General features: G+C 34.2%; 1 protein-coding gene across 1 annotated transcript in view; it reads right to left on the bottom strand.

Annotated features, from left to right (window-relative positions):
• The window catches only part of LOC143085394 (uncharacterized), a 36,381-nt gene that overhangs the window by 18,305 nt on the left and 684 nt on the right, over positions 1–17,392 (bottom strand). The window contains exons 2-8 of the mRNA XM_076261721.1: positions 15,664–15,747; positions 14,671–14,741; positions 11,928–11,994; positions 10,977–11,132; positions 8,034–8,069; positions 7,695–7,733; positions 6,519–6,626 (exon numbers count right to left, since the gene is read on the bottom strand). Of these exons, the coding sequence (XP_076117836.1) occupies positions 6,519–6,626; positions 7,695–7,733; positions 8,034–8,069; positions 10,977–11,132; positions 11,928–11,994; positions 14,671–14,741; positions 15,664–15,699 (513 nt within the window). The 5' untranslated portion in view covers positions 15,700–15,747. The remainder of the gene's footprint in view (positions 1–6,518; positions 6,627–7,694; positions 7,734–8,033; positions 8,070–10,976; positions 11,133–11,927; positions 11,995–14,670; positions 14,742–15,663; positions 15,748–17,392) is intronic.

The following is a 17,392-nucleotide window of genomic DNA, read 5'->3' as shown; positions in this document are numbered from 1 at the left end:
ATATCTCCTATCGTTAGCTCTACAGTAATCACGAACTTCTAGTATAACACAGCTACTGTAGAACACACAAAACTAACCTGTGATGTAGGCTTCAACAATACATAATCTGTATCATATCTCCCATCGTTAGCTCTATGGTAATCACGAACTTCTAGTATAACACAGCCACTGTAGAACACACAAAACTAACCTGTGATGTAGGCTTCAACAATACATAATCTGTATCATATCTCCCATCGTTAGCTCTACGGTAATCACAAACTTCTAGTATAACACAGCCACTGTAGAACACACAAAACTAACCTGTGATGTAGGCTTCAACAATACATAATCAGTATCATATCTCCTATCGTTAGCTCTACGGTAATCACGAACTTCTAGTATAACACAGCCACTGTAGAACACACAAAACTAACCTGTGATGTAGGCTTCAACAATACATAATCTGTATCATATCTCCCATCGTTAGCTCTACGGTAATCACGAACTTCTAGTATAACACAGCCACTGTAGAACACACAAAACTAACCTGTGATGTTGGCTTCAACAATACATAATCTGTATCATATCTCCCATCGTTAGCTCTACAGTAATCACGAACTTCTAGTATAACACAGCCACTGTAGAACACACAAAACTAACCTGTGATGTAGGCTTCAACAATACATAATCTGTATCATATCTCCTATCGTTAGCTCTACGGTAATCACGAACTTCTAGTATAACACAGCCACTGTAGAACACACAAAACTAACCTGTGATGTAGGCTTCAACAATACATAATCAGTATCATATCTCCTATCGTTAGCTCTACGGTAATCACGAACTTCTAGTATAACACAGCCACTGTAGAACACACAAAACTAACCTGTGATGTAGGCTTCAACAATACATAATCTGTATCATATCTCCTATCGTTAGCTCTACGGTAATCACGAACTTCTAGTATAACACAGCCACTGTAGAACACACAAAACTAACCTGTGATGTAGGCTTCAACAATACATAATCTGTATCATATCTCCTATCGTTAGCTCTACGGTAATCACAAACTTCTAGTATAACACAGCCACTGTAGAACATACAAAACTAACCTGTGATGTAGGCTTCAACAATACATAATCAGTATCATATCTCCTATCGTTAGCTCTACAGTAATCACGAACTTCTAGTATAACACAGCCACTGTAGAACACACAAAACTAACCTGTGATGTAGGCTTCAACAATACATAATCTGTATCATATCTCCCATCGTTAGCTCTACGGTAATCACAAACTTCTAGTATAACACAGCCACTGTAGAACACACAAAACTAACCTGTGATGTAGGCTTCAACAATACATAATCTGTATCATATCTCCTATCGTTAGCTCTACGGTAATCACGAACTTCTAGTATAACACAACCACTGTAGAACACACAAAACTAACCTGTGATGTAGGCTTCAACAATACATAATCTGTATCATATCTCCCATCGTTAGCTCTACGGTAATCACGAACTTCTAGTATAACACAGCCACTGTAGAACACACAAAACTAACCTGTGATGTAGGCTTCAACAATACATAATCTGTATCATATCTTCTATCGTTAGCTCTACGGTAATCACAAACTTCTAGTATAACACAGCCACTGTTGAACACACAAAACTAACCTGTGATGTAGGCTTCAACAGTACATAATCTGTATCATATCTCCCATCGTTAGCTCTACGGTAATCACGAACTTCTAGTATAACACAGCCACTGTAGAACACACAAAACTAACCTGTGATGTAGGATTCAACAATACATAATCAGTATCATATCTCCCATCGTAAGCTCTACGGTAATCACGAACTTCTAGTATAACACAGCCACTGTAGAACACACAAAACTAACCTGTGATGTAGGCTTCAACAATACATAATCAGTATCATATCTCCCATCGTTAGCTCTACGGTAATCACGAACTTCTAGTATAACACAGCCACTGTAGAACACACAAAACTAACCTGTGATGTAGGCTTCAACAATACATAATCTGTATCATATCTCCCATCGTTAGCTCTACGGTAATCACGAACTTCTAGTATAACACAGCCACTGTAGAACACACAAAACTAACCTGTGATGTAGGCTTCAACAATACATAATCTGTATCATATCTCCCATCTTTAGCTCTACGGTAATCACAAACTTCTAGTATAACACAACCACTGTAGAACACACAAAACTAACCTGTGATGTAGGCTTCAACAATACATAATCAGTATCATATCTCCCATCGTTAGCTCTACGGTAATCACGAACTTCTAGTATAACACAGCCACTGTAGAACACACAAAACTAACCTGTGATGTAGGCTTCAACAATACATAATCTGTATCATATCTCCCATCGTTAGCTCTACGGTAATCACGAACTTCTAGTATAACACAGCCACTGTAGAACACACAAAACTAACCTGTGATGTAGGCTTCAACAATACATAATCTGTATCATATCTCCTATCGTTAGCTCTACGGTAATCACGAACTTCTAGTATAACACAGCCACTGTAGAACACACAAAACTAACCTGTGATGTAGGATTCAACAATACATAATCTGTATCATATCTCCCATCGTTAGCTCTACGGTAATCACGAACTTCTAGTATAACACAGCCACTGTAGAACACACAAAACTAACCTGTGATGTAGGCTTCAACAATACATAATCTGTATCATATCTCCTATCGTTAGCTCTACGGTAATCACGAACTTCTAGTATAACACAGCCACTGTAGAACACACAAAACTAACCTGTGATGTAGGCTTCAACAATACATAATCTGTATCATATCTCCCATCGTTAGCTCTACGGTAATCACGAACTTCTAGTATAACACAGCCACTGTAGAACACACAAAACTAACCTGTGATGTAGGCTTCAACAATACATAATCTGTATCATATCTCCCATCGTTAGCTCTACGGTAATCACGAACTTCTAGTATAACACAGCCACTGTAGAACACACAAAACTAACCTGTGATGTAGGCTTCAACAGTACATAATCTGTATCATATCTCCCATCGTTAGCTCTACGGTAATCACGAACTTCTAGTATAACACAGCCACTGTAGAACACACAAAACTAACCTGTGATGTAGGATTCAACAATACATAATCAGTATCATATCTCCCATCGTAAGCTCTACGGTAATCACGAACTTCTAGTATAACACAGCCACTGTAGAACACACAAAACTAACCTGTGATGTAGGCTTCAACAATACATAATCAGTATCATATCTCCCATCGTTAGCTCTACGGTAATCACGAACTTCTAGTATAACACAGCCACTGTAGAACACACAAAACTAACCTGTGATGTAGGCTTCAACAATACATAATCTGTATCATATCTCCCATCGTTAGCTCTACGGTAATCACGAACTTCTAGTATAACACAGCCACTGTAGAACACACAAAACTAACCTGTGATGTAGGCTTCAACAATACATAATCTGTATCATATCTCCCATCGTTAGCTCTACGGTAATCACAAACTTCTAGTATAACACAACCACTGTAGAACACACAAAACTAACCTGTGATGTAGGCTTCAACAATACATAATCAGTATCATATCTCCCATCCTTAGCTCTACGGTAATCACGAACTTCTAGTATAACACAGCCACTGTAGAACACACAAAACTAACCTGTGATGTAGGCTTCAACAATACATAATCTGTATCATATCTCCCATCGTTAGCTCTACGGTAATCACGAACTTCTAGTATAACACAGCCACTGTAGAACACACAAAACTAACCTGTGATGTAGGCTTCAACAATACATAATCTGTATCATATCTCCCATCGTTAGCTCTACGGTAATCACGAACTTCTAGTATAACACAACCACTGTAGAACACACAAAACTAACCTGTGATGTAGGCTTCAACAGTACATAATCTGTATCATATCTCCCATCGTTAGCTCTACGGTAATCACGAACTTCTAGTATAACACAGCCACTGTAGAACACACAAAACTAACCTGTGATGTAGGCTTTAACAATACATAATCAGTATCATATCTCCCATCGTAAGCTCAACGGTAATCACGAACTTCTAGTATAACACAGCCACTGTAGAACACACAAAACTAACCTGTGATGTAGGCTTCAACAATACATAATCTGTATCATATCTCCCATCGTTAGCTCTACGGTAATCACGAACTTCTAGTATAACACAGCCACTGTAGAACACACAAAACTAACCTGTGATGTAGGCTTCAACAATACATAATCAGTATCATATCTCCCATCGTTAGCTCTACGGTAATCACGAACTTCTAGTATAACACAGCCACTGTAGAACACACAAAACTAACCTGTGATGTAGGCTTCAACAATACATAATCTGTATCATATCTCCCATCGTTAGCTCTACGGTAATCACGAATTTCTAGTATAACACAGCCACTGTAGAACACACAAAACTAACCTGTGATGTAGGCTTCAACAATACATAATCTGTATCATATCTCCCATTGTTAGCTCTACGGTAATCACGAACTTCTAGTATAACACAGCCACTGTAGAACACACAAAACTAACCTGTGATGTAGGCTTCAACAATACATAATCTGTATCATATCTCCCATCGTAAGCTCTACGGTAATCACGAACTTCTAGTATAACACAGCCACTGTAGAACACACAAAACTAACCTGTGATGTAGGCTTTAACAATACATAATCTGTATCAAATCTCCCATCGTTAGCTCTACAGTAATCACGAACTTCTAGTATAACACAGCCACTGTAGAACACACAAAACTAACCTGTGATGTAGGCTTCAACAATACATAATCAGTATCATATCTCCCATCGTTAGCTCTACGGTAATCACGAACTTCTAGTATAACACAGCCACTGTAGAACACACAAAACTAACCTGTGATGTAGGCTTCAACAATACATAATCTGTATCATATCTTCTATCGTTAGCTCTACGGTAATCACGAACTTCTAGTATAACACAGCCACTGTAGAACACACAAAACTAACCTGTGATGTAGGCTTCAACAATACATAATCTGTATCATATCTCCTATCGTTAGCTCTAAGGTAATCACGAACTTCTAGTATAACACAGCCACTGTAGAACACACAAAACTAACCTGTGATGTAGGCTTCAACAATACATAATCAGTATCATATCTCCCATCGTTAGCTCTACGGTAATCACGAACTTCTAGTATAACACAGCCACTGTAGAACACACAAAACTAACCTGTGATGTAGGCTTCAACAATACATAATCAGTATCATATCTCCCATCGTAAGCTCTACGGTAATCACGAACTTCTAGTATAACACAGCCACTGTAGAACACACAAAACTAACCTGTGATGTTGGCTTCAACAATACATAATCTGTATCATATCTCCCATCGTTAGCTCTACGGTAATCACGAACTTCTAGTATAACACAGCCACTGTAGAACACACAAAACTAACCTGTGATGTAGGCTTCAACAATACATAATCTGTATCATATCTCCTATCGTTAGCTCTAAGGTAATCACGAACTTCTAGTATAACACAGCCACTGTAGAACACACAAAACTAACCTGTGATGTAGGCTTCAACAATACATAATCAGTATCATATCTCCCATCGTTAGCTCTACGGTAATCACGAACTTCTAGTATAACACAGCCACTGTAGAACACACAAAACTAACCTGTGATGTAGGCTTCAACAATACATAATCTGTATCATATCTCCCATCGTTAGCTCTACGGTAATCACGAACTTCTAGTATAACACAGCTACTGTAGAACACACAAAACTAACCTGTGATGTAGGCTTCAACAATACATAATCAGTATCATATCTCCCATCGTTAGCTCTACGGTAATCACGAACTTCTAGTATAACACAGCCACTGTAGAACACACAAAACTAACCTGTGATGTAGGCTTTAACAATACATAATCTGTATCATATCTCCCATCGTAAGCTCTACGGTAATCACGAACTTCTAGTATAACACAGCCACTGTAGAACACACAAAACTAACCTGTGATGTAGGCCTCAACAATACATAATCAGTATCATATCTCCCATCGTTAGCTCTACGGTAATCACGAACTTCTAGTATAACACAGCCACTGTAGAACACACAAAACTAACCTGTGATGTAGGCTTCAACAATACATAATCAGTATCATATCTCCCATCGTAAGCTCTACGGTAATCACGAACTTCTAGTATAACACAGCCACTGTAGAACACACAAAACTAACCTGTGATGTAGGCCTCAACAATACATAATCTGTATCATATCTCCCATCGTTAGCTCTACGGTAATCACGAACTTCTAGTATAACACAGCCACTGTAGAACACACAAAACTAACCTGTGATGTAGGCTTCAACAATACATAATCTGTATCATATCTCCCATCGTTAGCTCTACGGTAATCACGAACTTCTAGTATCACACAGCCACTGTAGAACACACAAAACTAACCTGTGATGTAGGCTTCAACAATACATAATCTGTATCATATCTCCCATCGTTAGCTCTACGGTAATCACGAACTTCTAGTATAACACAGCCACTGTAGAACACATTTACCTTGAATAGAGATAGAATTATAGAATAAATAGTTTTATTATCCCCGTTTCAAAAAAAGCAGTAAACTAGAGTAAACAAAACTGTATGTTCTGTAAAATTGTTTCTAATGGTGGTTTAGGTGTAAAACTACAAAAGGTTGAATGCCATTCCTGTACTCACTTGATTTCAACCATTTTAAAGTACTTCTGGCCTCTCATTTATAAAACTTTACTCAATATACTAAAGTTATGCTCGATACACCAAATCTAGTATTTCGATTGGTAGAATTCTGATTCTGAGTACGATTATCATATACAAAATGTTTAATGACCTCATGCAAATTTTTCTGTTTGCACAAACTTCTCTATTGTTTTACAGTTCGAAAATATAAATGCAATAAGAAGAGAGTACTCTTACAATGTGTTTACCCTATGGACATAGAATATGACCTTATATAGTCACCTAACAAGATTTTCACTATCATCATATACATATTCTGAATACTGTGAATTCATTATTATTCGTTGGATACCAATTTTCGTGGGTTTCATGGGTACAGGTGAACCACAAATTCAAATGTCAAACAATTTACAAATTATATATAGACTTTGTACACAAAAATCAGCCAAAAGCACAAATTCGAATATCCACGAAAATGCAAGTTTTTCCTCAACCCAAGAAAATTGATACCCACGAAAATAAATGAATCCACAGTATGATACATGTATTGTTACGTATCATTTGGTTGTTTATGGTGATATTGGTTAATGATTTAATTGTCACACTGCAACAATATACCTTCAACATCTCAAATAATATAGTTTCACTTCACTTAACTATTTAGATAACTGTTTCCACTTTTATAATGAAGTGCCCCAGCACAGTAGAAGGGATATGGATTCATCCTGAGACTTCTGGATTCAGATATGATGTTTCGACAATGATTTCCAAGAGTTTCCAAGAGTTTCCACCTAATTCAAAGCATATTTAATAAATCCCTCCCACCATCTTTCTGACACATTTGCAATTTATATTTGCTTTAAATTAACTGTAGAATATTTCTTCAACATTTCTTTTTTCTAAACATACCTGTGCTCTTTCAAGTAAATCCACAAGGAATGGTGGAAGCTGAAATAGAAAAAAATTAAGCCCATGTACAAAATGATGTATAAATTTGGAAAATGGCTGTATTGAATTTAAGATTTTGATATTTTATGTAGTTTAACTGACCAGTGATTGAAAAACGGTAAGTCCTGACTTTAAATTCTGAAAGCGTGGCTGAAAAATTTACCTGGGCGTTGTGCATAAAAAGTTTTTAAATTTGAAAATATGAGGATCTAGTAGGTTATGAATCAATGTACCTGTACAAAAAAAATGTTGACATAAAATCCACACCTGTAAGATTTGGTACTTGACTTTTATACTTACTTCTGAAGAGTCAACATGTTCCAGAAACTCGGAAGCCTGAAAAAATATACAAAATAGTCACATAAAAACAATTTTTTGACAAATACTTCAGTATTGACGGGCATTTTCTTTTAATAATTAATATTATTCTTTACATAAGAGATATTTCTTATTGATGGTTTTGCAACAAGAAGATGTTTCTCAGCTTCAATCTAATCAAAGGATAACATCTTCGATTTTGAAAGATCGATGATAATCTGTTGATCGCTGAGCATTTTGTCTATGGCATCATTGATGTTTCTGATGATAATTTCTTAATCCGTTGTCCCACTGTAAAATATGCAAATCCAACCCGATATTATCTGGTTGTCTGCATATTAATATTGTAAAATACCAGCTGCAGGACAAAATATGGATCCTTTTATAACTTGTTTGCTGCACTCACTCAACAAAAAGATTCATATTGTGACTCGCAGCTAATATTTTAAAATATCAATATGCAGACAACCTGATAATTGGTACATCTCAGGAGCATGATATGAAAAATTATAAAATAAAATTTAAAAGGAAAAGTACCCAATATAGCAATTAATAGAATACATTGTTCCATTCAATTCTTTTTCATACAGACAAAGGCAGTTAAATATCTAATGTAATATTTCAATCAAAAGTTACTGTATCATACTTTTATTAAATGTACATACATGCTCCAACTAATAGAATGATTTTATAAGTTAACTTTCACGTAATAAAAATATCTACCCAATCCATGCTACCTCAGATCATCGAAGTATTATATTACTTCCATGCTCAGATTAAGATTTTCTATACTTTTTTAAAATTATTATTAATAATTCTATACGTTTATAGAAGGATTCAAAATATCAACTTTATGTACTTGTCTCGATTTTGCTGATGTACTATGAACTTATTTACTATTGTATGTAGTTCTTTGCCAATAAACACATAACAAACCAGATGCTCCGCATGGCGCAGCTTTATACGACCGCAGCGGTTGAACCCTGAACGGTTGGGGCAAGTATGGACACAACATTCAAGCTGGATTCAGCTCTAAATTTGGATTGTGATTAAATAGTTGACACAGCATAGGTTTCTGACACAGAATGAATGTGGTCTAATGAACTTAACATTTTTGTTTTGCAAATCTGAAATGAGAAAAATTGACCCCCCCCCCCCCCCCCCCCCCCCAATTTTTTCTTATTCCAAAACTGATCTCAATTCAAATTTCTAATGGAGTTTGCAACAATAACTACTCATTTAAATACATCTTAATATATTAAAATGTAAAAAAAGTGCTTGTTATCACTGAATGGTAAAGATTGTTTTAATTTATCAGTTGGTAGTAAAAGTGAATATTGTATATTGTATAAAACAATGATTTAAGTTGATTCAACTACTATTCTGGACAAAGAAAGATAACTAAAAAAAAATTTGAAAATTTCTTGCTATTGCGCAATATTGTGCAATTGAAAATACTTGCTATTGCACAATACTGTGCAATTGAAGATTTCTTGCGCTATTGCGCAATACTGTGCAATGGAAAATTTCTTGCTATTGCACAATACTGTGCAATTGAAAATTTCTTGCTTTTGCTGAATACTGTTCAATTGAAAATGTCTTGCTATTGCACAATACTTAATATAATAATTTTGGATCCTGATTTGGACCAACTTGAAAACTGGGCCCATAATCAAAAATCTAAGTACATGTTTAGATTCAGCATATCAAAGAAGCCCAAGAATTCATTTTTTGTTAAAATCAAACTTAGTTTAATTTTGGACTCTTTGGACTTTAATGTAGACCAATTTGAAAATGGGACCAAAAATGAAGAATCTACATACACAGTTAGATTTGGCATATCAAAGAACCCCAATTATTCAATTTTAGATGAAATCAAACAAAGTTTAATTTTGGACCCCGATTTGGACAAACTTAAAAACTTGGCCAATAATCAAAAATCTAAGTACATTTTTAGATTCAGCATATCAAAGAACCCCAAGGATTCAATTTTTGTTAAAATCAAACCAAGTGTAATTTTGGAACCTTTGGACCTAAATGTAGACCAATTTGAAAACAGGACCAAAAATTAAGAATCTACATACACAGTTAGATTCAGCATATCAAAGAACCCCAATTATTCAATTTTTGATGAAATCAAACAAAGTTTAATTTTGGACACTTTGGGCCCCTTATTCCTAAACTGTTGGGACCAAAACTCCCAAAATCAATACCAACCTTCCTTTTATGGTTATAAACCTTGTGTTAAAATTTCATAGATTTCTATTTACTTATACTAAAGTTATGGTGCGAAAACCAAGAAAAATGCTTATTTGGGCCCCTTTTTGGCCCCTAATTCCTAAACTGTTGGGACCTTAACTCCCAAAATCAATCACAACCTTCCTTTTGTGGTTATAAACCTTGTGTTTGAATTTCATTGATTTCTATTTACTTATACTAAAGTTATTGTGCGAAAACCAAGAATAATGCTTATTTGGGCCCTATTTTGGCCCCTAATTCCTAAACTGTTGGAACCAAAACTCTCAAAATCAATCCCAACCTTCCTTTTGTGGTCATAAACCTTGTGTCAAAATTTCATAGATTTCTATTTACTTAAACTAAAGTTGTAGTACGAAAACCAAGGAAATGCTTATTTGGGCCCTTTTTGGCCCCTAATTCCTAAAATCTTGGGACCAAAACTCCCAAAATCAATCCCAACCTTCCTTTTGTGGTCATAAACCTTGTGTTAAAATTTCATAGATTTCTATTCACTTTTACTAAAGTTAGAGTGCGAAAACTAAAAGTATTCGGACGACGGCGACGACGACGCCAACGTGATACCAATATACTACCAAAATTTTTTTAATTTTTGCGGTCGTATAAAAAAAATGTTCATACATGTACATGTAGCACAATATAAAAATTCTCAATCTCAAAAAGACATACCTCATATGGTAATTTAAGTGTTTCTGCCTCTATTCCATTTCTACCTTTGATCATTAAAGAATACCCTTCATTTCCAGCAAACAGATTTAACACCAAACATTCTAATTTATCACGCTTAACCAACTTTCCTAAGAGACGTGAAGCATGGAGCTGGCCCTGAGAATAATTAACAATAACAACATGTAAATGAAATAGAATAAATGTTCTTGTATTCTTGGTTTCTATTTATACATGGGTTTTCACAAAACTCATTACGAAGCTGATGTATTTTTCAACCTCTAAGAAAATTATATTTTGAAAAAACAAAATTGCTTCAGAAACAATGACCATACATTACTAGGACATCCTGTTTTTGATAATAATAAATGAGATTTGGTATAATTGCAAAGTTGATAAATGTGAATGATTATCAATAGACATTAGGAAAATATTTCTACAAAAAATATTTATTCCATTCCAGTGGAGTCTTTTATTTCTGTGGGTACAATTTTGTGGCTTGAAGAAAAAGGTATTTTCATGGTTTTGCCAAAGTTTTGCATACAACCTGAAAACAAATGTGTACTTCCTTCAACATATAACCAAGAAACTAATGCAATTAAAATCATTATCCCACAAATAATACTGAATGATAGCTATATATAGATATATTACTTCAGTAAATAGTCAGTTACAGCCGATTTCAATGAGTATGTAGTTAAAGGTAATATATTTGGTTAGTTTGCTTGTCAGCTGAACCGTGAAATCATTGTAAGGTAAGGTATACTACCCTCCTTTCGAAGTAGCCTAGTCCTACAGACAGATTGTTTATTTGTCGGACTAGTCTACTATTAAAGGAGGGTAGTTTACCTAACCTATCAATGACTTCACGGTTCAGCTAACAAGCAAGCTAACCAAAGATATTACCTTTAGCTACATACTCATTGAAATCGGCTGTAATTTGTTTGGACTTACAGAGTCATCTGTGTCTTTAGCTTTCTCTTCTAAATATAAATCAGATAATTTCTGATGAATAGATTTTCTGTAAAACAAAGGAAAAGCGTTATTCTAATACTGATCATTTAAATAAAACTTATTTTTCCCTGTTTTTTAAAACAAAAACCTCAATTTTGTAATAGATCTCTAAAATGAATCTAGCGTTAATTGAGTTAGAACTTGTAAAAAAAAATAGGGAAACAAATTGATGTTTTCATAAACAGTATTGTCATAGCTATACTTTTCATTCTAGAGCAGTATGTTTTACAGACGACAGTTTGCCAAAGATTCATATATAGGCTAATAGGTTTAAGTACAGCTGTGTTTTTGTAATATTTGTTCTATCTAAATAACTGATTGTTCTATGCATGTACACCAGTAAGCAACAAACAAACAAAAAACCAACATAGTATTATCATTATTCAAAAAACCCATTTATTAAAACTTTATATCGTTTTTAGGACCAATGACAAAATTTCTCAACAATAGAGGTGAAGTAATAGAGCAATGTTTAATTTAGTATTGTACCGAGGGTCAGCTGTGAAAATTAACCCTTTACATTTAAACACCTAATATTTTGTTTAATGGAAGAAAGTTAATGTCATGAACGAATTACATGCATGTGTAAAAAATATTTTCTTTTTTTAAGCAACCTGTTACATACAAAAAAATAAAATAAAAAGACAGATTGAGACATAGATACATGTATAAGAAGCGTGCTATGAGTGCCAATGAGACAAATCTCTATGTTTTTCAGGCTTAAATGAATATGATCCAGTCCATGCGAAAAGGTACAAAAAGTCCTTTTGGTAAACTTTACAGGACACGTTATCAAAGTTTGTTATAGTATTTTTGAAAAACGATTTTATCCGAAAAAAAATTACATTAATGTAAACATTCATAAGATTGTCAATTCTATCCCGAATTTGTCAACTAAAACCGAAAAAGACGTAGAAATATCTGAATTTTTGGTATTTGAGCAAGTGTAAAATCATTTGTTCCCCGGTCTAATGCTATACCGACCAGAAACTATAAAAATTTATGACACTACAGAGACAAAAGTCAATAATTTCCGTCAGTTCTACAGGTTTAAAGAAAGTAAGACAACATTAAAACATGAGGGAAAATACAAAAACTATGACATGTTGTATTTTAGAAATTGAAATTTAAGTTAAGTTAAGTTATTTAATATTATATAAATCAACCTTAGTTGCACGGGATTCGAACCGTTGCCCGGTCTGATTGCATTGATATCCGCATCGTAAGCGAGAGCCTTATCCCCACTGCTACTGGGGTTATCATTATCAAGTGGCAAATCAAGCCATTTAAACTGTACTTTGAAAATGATTGAAATATATGAAATTATTCACTAAAAATCTTGATAAAACTAAAGGGGGGGGGGGGGTCTCAACACTCGCAGGTGCGTGTAGCTCACAGCTTGATGATATTGATGATATGAGGGAGAGTAAATGTGTTTTATAAATCACAAGTCTACTACCAATAATTATGCACACTTTTTAGAATTTCGTCAATTTTTCGTTTTTGTACCTTTTCGCATGGACTGGCTCATATAGGTGATATCGGCGAAAGTACCAAGCAAAGCCTATGTATAGTAAAAGAGTGATTTCGCCCTAACTTTTTAAAAAATCAATATATTTTAGATGTGTTTTTTGCAAACTAGATGTTTTGATAGATGCCGAATCCATTTGAAACATCAAATCGTTGCTAAAATATTTGGAATATGGACTTTTTGCTGATTGGTGTATGGTTGCTAAGGGGAGAATTTTAGTTGCTAGGGATAATTATATGTCAATATTTACATTAAATTATAACGTTGGATATGAAGTATTATAAGTATTTCGATATTTCATTGCTTTTTGGCAATTTCGATTTTTTTGTTTTTTTGTGATTTTGAAAATGATAACTGAGCCAGTCCATGCGAAAAGGTACAAAAAGTCCTTTTGGTAAACTTTACAGGACACGTTATCAAAGTTTGTTATAGTATTTTTGAAAAACGATTTTATCCGAAAAAAATTACATTAATGTAAACATTCATAAGATTGTCAATTCTATCCCGAATTTGTCAACTAAAACCGAAAAAGACGTAGAAATATCTGAATTTTTGGTATTTGAGCAAGTGTAAAATCATTAGTTCCCCGGTCTAATGCTATACCGAACCAGAAACTATAAAAATTTATGACACTACAGAGACAAAAGTCAATAATTTCCGTCAGTTCTACAGGTTAAAAGAAAGTAAGACAACATTAAAACATGAGGGAAAATACATCTTGTGTTTTAGAAATTGAAATTTAAGTTAAGTTATTTAATATTATATAAATCAACCTTAGTTGCACAGGATTCGAACCGTTGCCCGGTTTGATTGCATTGATATCCGCATCGTAAGCGAGAGCCTTATCCCCACTGCTACCGGGGTTATCATTATCAAGTGGCAAATCAAGCCATTTAAACTGTACTTTGAAAATGATTGAAATATATGAAATAATTCACTAAAAATCTTGATAAAACTAAAGGGGGGGGGGGGGGTCTCAACACTCGCAGGTGCGTGTAGCTCACAGCTTGATGATATGAGGGAGAGTAAATGTGTTTTATAAATCACAAGTCTACTACCAATAATTATGCACACTTTTTAGAATTTCGTCAATTTTTCGTTTTTGTCCCTTTTCGCATGGACTCGCTCATATTTAATAAATTAAAATATTACCCCTTACTCCCTGGTGGTATATCTGGGTTAACAAAGGCTCCTGGGTTCTGTTTTACTTTCTGGATAATGTACTGAAAAATATTAAAACAGTGGATGAAAAATGTACTTTTAAACACAGATTTCAAATCTTGTTAATTTATGTGTGATATTGATGGCTCCAAGTGTCACTGCAAACTTAAGTATGATTAATTGATTGGTGATGTTTAAGGTATGGAGACCTTATGATTTTATATGATTTTAAAAGAAATCTACTATAAGGAAGTCTTTCTCCCATTTTATTAAGTGTCTATACAAATGTTCACCTATTTTGTGAGAATTCAATCAGTAATATTTCAGAAATATAAGAGAGATAAATGTATTTTTCTCGTTTTTCTCATGTTCAGTTATAGTTCAACTAGCAAAATTTGTATACAAAGTTTTGATACAGAGATTAATCTAAACTAGTACAATTGATTCCCCTAAAACCAAGCTATTATGTCTAGGGTTCTCCAATCATGAAAATCTGTCTAGATTCACTATTTTCAAAACTGATGAGTCCAAAACTGCATCAAGATTAAAATAGATTGTATAAACTGTACACACAAAAAAGTCACACATATCATCTTTTATAGCAAAAGTGTAAAAGTTATCTGAATTTAATGTCATTCCATTGGTCTATTAGGTCATGGAGATTAAAACAATATATTATTTTGCAATAAAATATCTTTTTCGTACTGTTGAACTCACCATGGACAGAAAGATGAGTCCCAGAAGTCACCTTCAAAAATACTAAGTGAAAACCCTGTCTGTTTGTCCTTGAAAAACATGAAAAACAAGCTATTATGCCAAACAAGCCACATGTATTATGCCAAACAAGCTACATGTATTATGCCAAACAAGCTACATGTATTATGGCATAATTTATGCCAAACAAGCTTCATGTATTATGCAAAACAAGCTACATGTATATATTATGCCTGGAGATAATTATGCCCTTGAATATTTTTAACTTACCTCTGCATACTCAGCTGCTTCCATCTGTTTTTCCATCTTCCATTTCTGCTACATCTTTAATCCAGCATTGTTAAAGATTACTTTCTAAAAATAAATATGAATCAATCTATTTTAATTTTGGACACATACAGGTTATAAAGAAAAAAAAAGGAAATTTGATTGATCATGTTGATTGTTGAAATTTGAACTTGCAGGTCTGTCTAAGGTTCATCTATATACTTTCACTTAAATGTAAAAAAGAAGATGTGGTATGATTGCCATTGAGACAGCTATCCACAAAAGACCAAAATGAAACAGACATTAACAACTAAAGGTCACCATACGGCCTTCAACAATGAGCCAAGCCCATACCGCATAGTGAGCTATAAAAGGCCCTGATAAGACAATGTAAAACAATTCAAACGAGAAAACTAACGGCCTTATTTATGTAAATAAATGAACAAAAACAAATATGTAACACATAAACAAATGACAACAACTGAATTACCATGATTACAGGCTCCTGACTTGGGACAGGCACATACATAAATAATGTGGCGGGGTTATGGCTGTGTTTACACCATGAAATTTTCTCTGAGTACAGACAAAACTGTGCAATTTTAATAGATTTAAATCCTGGCAGAAGCAGTCTAAAGCATAAGTTAAGCAGAAAAATACTCTCACGGTTTTCATTGCAGAATCGATTGTTCTACTTGTGAGTTATTTAGATTACCAGCCAGTCTACATGTATATATCTTAGGAGATATTTAGCATTTTGAATTGGAGCTTTCATATGGATTTACAAAAAACAAAAGCAACAAATTTCACACATACCGTAAACCTCGGTAGACGTCTTAGGTCTAGATCTTGACTAGTAAACATTTTGAATATTAGGACACTGACAGATTTGTTCATAAGACATAACATAAAGAGTTTGTGGTCTAGTGGTTAAGACCGATGGCTACAGTGCTGAAGGTCCCGAGTTCGATTCTCACTCGGGGTGCTAAAAATATCAGCACATCAGAAGGGTAATTTTCGGTATCAGGTCCGTTCGCGCCCAATATAGTTTCGCACCCTACACGTTCGCACCTCACATTTTCGCCCCCCACGTCCGTTCGCACCCTACATGTTCGCGCCCAATTTTTAATAAAATTTAAGTTAAATTGTTAGAAATTATTCATATGAATATAACAAATAATTGTATTCTTTTTGAATAAAATTTGAGAATTTATTGAATAGATTTTTTTTTTATCAATCTGATGATTAATTATTAAATGTTGATTATGTATGATTATTGCTAATTGGTATTTATAAACAGCCTAACTTGGTGTTATTGTTTACTGTTGTTTATAAATCATGATTGTTGTTTTAAATTGCTTTGATGTAAATACTAATAAAATAAATATTAATTATGATCAATTATAGCAATACACTTACCATGCATACCAGTTGTTCAACATGTTGTCAGATTCGCACTTAATTGACTAGAAACAGTGAAAAACAAATTATTTCAATACACTAACCAAAACACGATTAAGAATTATTCAACACACAAATGAAATAGTTGTTGTCAGAATAACATAATCTGACTTAAAAACAAGGACTTTTTTTTTTATAAACTTGTCATGACACAAAAAACTTGTCAGTATCTCGAATTATTTAGAAACAATGGCATATATATTTATACCAATACACCTCCAAAAAATTGGTAAAATTGGTTGCGAATGTGTGGGGTGCGAACGAACTTTTC

Source organism: Mytilus galloprovincialis, chromosome 8 (genome assembly GCF_965363235.1).
Source record: "Mytilus galloprovincialis chromosome 8, xbMytGall1.hap1.1, whole genome shotgun sequence".
In the NCBI taxonomy this organism is placed as follows: domain Eukaryota; kingdom Metazoa; phylum Mollusca; class Bivalvia; order Mytilida; family Mytilidae; genus Mytilus; species Mytilus galloprovincialis.
The sequence above is the reverse complement of the archived record's forward strand: the minus strand, read 5'-3'. Positions and strand labels throughout refer to the sequence as shown.